At 43.0% G+C, this 4969-nt stretch overlaps 1 protein-coding gene across 1 annotated transcript; it reads right to left on the reverse strand.

Annotated features, from left to right (window-relative positions):
* On the reverse strand, positions 1-2351 carry LOC118408607. Its single transcript, XM_035809424.1, has 2 exons — positions 1968-2351; positions 1-965 (listed from the first exon to the last, which is right to left on the reverse strand). Exons 1-2 carry the CDS (start codon positions 2328-2330, stop codon positions 204-206), a joined length of 1125 nt encoding a protein of 374 aa, XP_035665317.1. The 5' UTR covers positions 2331-2351; the 3' UTR covers positions 1-203.
* Between the last annotated feature and the right edge of the window lie 2618 nt (positions 2352-4969).

Below are 4969 nucleotides of genomic sequence, written 5' to 3' on the forward strand. Positions count from 1 at the left end.
GTTGCATTGTTTTGATTCAAACATTTCATGTCTTGGTGAGCAGGGTCTTGCCATCTTGATAATTGGCACAAAAAATATGGAGACAAAATGCTCTGGTAACTGGTACTTCTAGTCAAACAAATTTGATAAGACATAGAGAATACAAAGGAATTTGAATATAGTTTCCAAGTAAGTGTACGCCTGCCTGGCTAAAAGCCTGGTTTCTATGTTGAAATAACTGAATTGTACTTATAGTTTACACTATCCTTCTCCCAGCTACCTTTCTTTACGATCTTCACATAAGCTTTGTACAGGTTCTTCTGAGCAGGAGGGCAATACTCAAGTCTTAATCTGTGCAAGGTAATATCAGTCACATCGCCCTTCTTCATCGCCCTGGTCAGCTTGGGAATTTTAGGACCTGGACAGTGGCCCACTATCTGCCAGGAGTCATTAACAAAAACTTCAAACTTAATAGCATTTTTGTCATGTAAATTGTCCGTCTCAAACACTGCACGGGTTTCTACTTCTTTACCCTCCTGTCGCAAAGTAGAACATGCATCTAGTGCGTCTTGGTAATACGTCTGCCATGTACACCCTGCAACACGAAATATCTGTCCACTTTGAGTTTGACCGTCCTGTTCCTCAGTGTCCGTGTCTCCGCCAGAGTCTTCGTTTTCATCTGAGCCATCAGATTCTTCCTCAGACAATTGAATGTCCTGCAATGCACCTGAAAGAGGGTCGGACTGCATGTCTGGCTCCATGTCAACAATGACGGTAGGTGACTGTGTAGATTTCTGGCAATTACACAGGTCCGGATGCAGCAGACTGGGGTCGACAGGTTGAAGGTCCACATCATCTGGTAGGTCTGGGATGTCTGCTGTGATAAGTGGAAGCTTCAAAGCTGTCCTGTTTGTTGGCAGCATCTCAAACTCCCAGAGTAGTGTCCCTTGTGCCTCCTCCTTGTTGGCATCTCGAGATAAGTTGAACTGTAAGAAAAGCCAACATGGTTTAGTTCAATAGTCATCATAGTTAATCTAATATCAAGTAAAGCATTTTACACATTCTTGTGAACAATTAAAACATATGAACTGTAAGAGAAGTTAGATGTTGGTCACTTTCTGCCACATTAATTTGCAAAGCTGCTTTGTACATGTGCCCTTTTATTGCAAAAAAAAATCCTCAACTTAAGACAACAAGATTATCAGAGGTTAAATAACATTACAAAGACATGCTAAATAAAGAAAATACTATACATACATAGTATATTAATAACTTGATCAGAATCACTATACTCCAGGCCCAGCTCCACTATACTACTTTTGAAATTTAGTGTTTTTCTTCCCCATTTTCTTGGTTAGTTTTGCTAAAATTAATGAAAATTCACAGACTTCTGTGCCAAGTGGCATCACTTTTCCAGTGAGCATTGTCTGCAAAAACTTGTGAACGGGCTATGCTGAAAACAATAGTCATTTTGCCACTTCACAACAACAACAAAAAACACTAAAAATACAAAAAATGTATATTATGCTTGCAGTATTTGACACCCTCTGTTATGCAAAATGAACTCATTTTCATGAAAGTGCAGCGCGTTGGTTCGGGTTATTTTTGCCAGCCCATCCACTATACTAAAAAATTCTGGGGAGAACCCTGGTCAAATGATTCAGAAGTTCTACGATCTGTAATTAATCTGCCCAAACCCCACGTTTGCTATTAAAATACTCCAATGTCGACAACAACAAAAAAATTACAGGAGTTCGTGCGACATCAAAAAGGCCTGTCAAGTAAAAAAAATGTTGTATAACTCGCGGTTTTACAGGAGACAGTACCGAAATGTGCAACACGACAATGCCGGCGGCACATGAGCCCCCCTCCCACCCCGTTCGTGGTCGTTTAATTTTCTATAATTTTGCTGCGGAATTCATCGTCTTTCGACCCAAAAAAAATCACAAAGGTCACAAGAAAGATTAACGACATAAAGTGACCCTTACTTTGATGGTTGAACTCGATTTGATGCGTAGTTTTACCGGGGAAGGCACACCGGCAAACATCGTGTCAGCGTTCCGGTCAGGCATCAGGCACAACCGCCGGACGTTCGGTGGATCGCCCGGTACCGCAATGTGGCAGCGTCTCGTGACTATTTCCAGACACGAAACGCCCGAAAACCGCAGCGGGACTCTGCACGTGTCCAGGCAGCAAAGCAAAACCTCAGGATTATCCTCCAGAAGCTTCGGTTCGACTGTAAACAACGTGTTTATCGCAGCTCCCAGGGAAGGTCCTGCATCAAGTCCAGCCATTTTACAAATGATTACGTCAAGCCTCGAGCGATAATATATTTCACAACCGCATTGCATGATGGGAAGGTAAACAGACACTACTTGTTCACCACCTGGTCACCACGCGCTCGGAGCGTGCTCATGAATATTCAAGAGTATGTGCGAGACTGACTTCACGTGTAAGCCAAAGAAGCTCATGAATATTAAGTAGTTTGGTGTGCGACGTTTTGGCGCCAAAACCCCCAGCTTTGCTCGGGCCGCTCAAAATCAATTTGCATCGCAAAGTCTTTTTTCACTTCCGAGCAAGGCTTTAACATCACATTCATGCAAGAATTTCTCTAAGCAATCCAGTTTGGCGGAACAGGATGTGTTTTTTATTCATAAAGCTCGGGCAATCCGCCCGAGACTTAGGAAAAATACAACCATGAGAATCAACGGTATAATGCAAAAGCTTAGGTACTTCTGTAACCCGATATAAAGCAATAATCGAGCATTTCAACTTCTTTACAACTCTAATACTTTCGATTTTCAACTTAACAGCCTAAAACCATGACATGGGAAATATTTGGGAAAGTCAATTCTTCATAAATCTAGCCACCAAAACCCGCCATGTGCGGGACAAAAAGATCGACAGCATTTTTATAAACAAGGCGCCAAAACAGAGCGACATGCGACGGGCCCAGACAGAACCGGCGGATATGATTACGCCACATATCATGGATGTTAAAAGCTGCTTATTTGAAAATAAAATCCTCAAATTCGTAAATTGTGAGATAGACCCATTTTGGAAAGGGGTGCAGGGGGCATATAACCAGTTTTGATCACAAGAATGGCTTAAACTTTGTTAAAGATTACAGCTATCCACCGTGGACCCGCTGTTTCACAATAGAATGGTAAATAGATGTAACAATACGTCCAGGTGAGCTACATAAGAAGACAAAATTTTCATGACAGGGAAAGAAACATCCCAAAAACAGTACACGTACACGAAAAGCAAACCAGTAAAAGAGGAATTTGATAGATTACCAGCTGCGTTGTGTGACGACAACAAAGTTTAGCGAAATGGGCGGCATTCCGCCACCCGGGTCCCAGATCACAAACGTTAATTGTTTTCTTGTCATGCTGGACGGCAGTCCGCCTGATTCCAGATATCTAAAACAGTAGTAAAAGATCTTAATCTGATTTTAAGGCAGCCACAAGGGCTCCCCTGACGCTCTTGTAGTAGATGAAATTTCCGTATCCCGATAAATGGAGGCCATCGTAGTCGAAGTAGGTAGCATTATTCCGAAACAGGCGGTCATGCCGCCAGGTAAAGATTTGGGGAGACCCTTTGCAGCGCGATTTCAGTGATTGTGAAAAGGCACGAAAGTCATCATTAATGTTTGGGTTGCAAGTGGGTAACGACAGACGCCACATGGGCTGGCCTAATATGACGTGTTTGACCGAGGGGATTGAAGCAATTTCTTCGGCTAAATCAAACAAATCCCCGGCCACCAAAGTTGGAGGCTTGGGGGATGATACACACAGGTCGTTGTGGCCCAGCTCAACATACACAGTACTCAACATACACGGGGCCACCAACGGCAGCTCCGGCAGAATTTTAGCCCTAAACTTGGGGATAGTGCATCCTGGCAAACCAAAGAAATGTACCACTGGGTGACTTTGAAGGTCAAAATCAGGGCTGACTTTTCTGGTTTGGAAACACTGAGTCGAAGGCGTGTCACGAATATACTTCTCGAGCCGCGACACGAAAGAGTGGCCAGCTACAACGATAGCGTCGGAAGAAGCCATAACATCGGCGAAGGATAGAGATAGATTGAATTCTCCAGGGAGACTTACCAAATTTTTCGGCAGAAAATTTTCCGGCAGAACTCAGGGGGGCGCCCTGTCTTCAGCACGTTTGGATCTGTCTGCCACGAGGCATGGCCAGGCTCATGAATATTAATTACGGGAACCTTAGTCACCACGCGCTCGGAGCGTGCTCATGAATATTCAAGAGTATGTGCGAGACTGACTTCACGTGTAAGCCAAAGAAGCTCATGAATATTAAGTAGTTTGGTGTGCGACGTTTTGGCGCCAAAACCCCCAGCTTTGCTCGGGCCGCTCAAAATCAATTTCCAATGATACCATAGTTTGCCTATTTCGGACACTTTTTAAAAATCCACATTTTGGGTCGCGGTTAGGGCGACTTAGCTATAAACGCGAATAACTCGCCAATAACAAGTGCTATCAAAAAACGGATTGCAGTTTTCAACTCCCCACAAAGAGATCTTTCTAATGATACCATAGTTTGCCAATTTCGGACACTTTTTGAAAATCAACATTTTGGGTCGCGGTTAGGGGGACTTAGCTATAAACGTGAATAACTCGCCAATAACAAGTGCTATCAAAAAACGGATTGCAGTGTTCAACTCCCCACAAAGAGACCTTTCTAATGATACCATAGTTTGCCAATTTCGGACACTTTTTAAAAATCAACATTTTGGGTCGCGGTTAGGGGGACTTAGCTATAAACGCGAATAACTCGCCTATAACAAGAGCTATCAAAAAACGGACTGCATTGTTCAACTCCCCACAAAGAGATCTTTCCAATGATACCATAGTTTGCCTATTTCAGACACTTTTCAAAAATCAACATTTTAAGTTGAGGTTAGATGTGGTTAACTTTAAACGCAAATAATTCGCCTATAACAAGAGCTATCAAAAGACGGATTGCA

Source organism: Branchiostoma floridae, unplaced genomic scaffold (assembly GCF_000003815.2).
Source record: "Branchiostoma floridae strain S238N-H82 unplaced genomic scaffold, Bfl_VNyyK Sc7u5tJ_218, whole genome shotgun sequence".
NCBI lineage: Eukaryota > Metazoa > Chordata > Leptocardii > Amphioxiformes > Branchiostomatidae > Branchiostoma > Branchiostoma floridae.

Coding starts and splice junctions, on each gene's coding strand:
- LOC118408607 (XM_035809424.1), bottom strand. CDS start 2,330: ATGCAATGCGGTTGTGAAATATATTATCGCTCGAGGCTTGACGTAATC. Junction 966..1,967: donor AATCGAGTTCAACCATCAAA/GTAAGGGTCACT, acceptor CTTTTCTTACAG/TTCAACTTATCTCGAGATGC.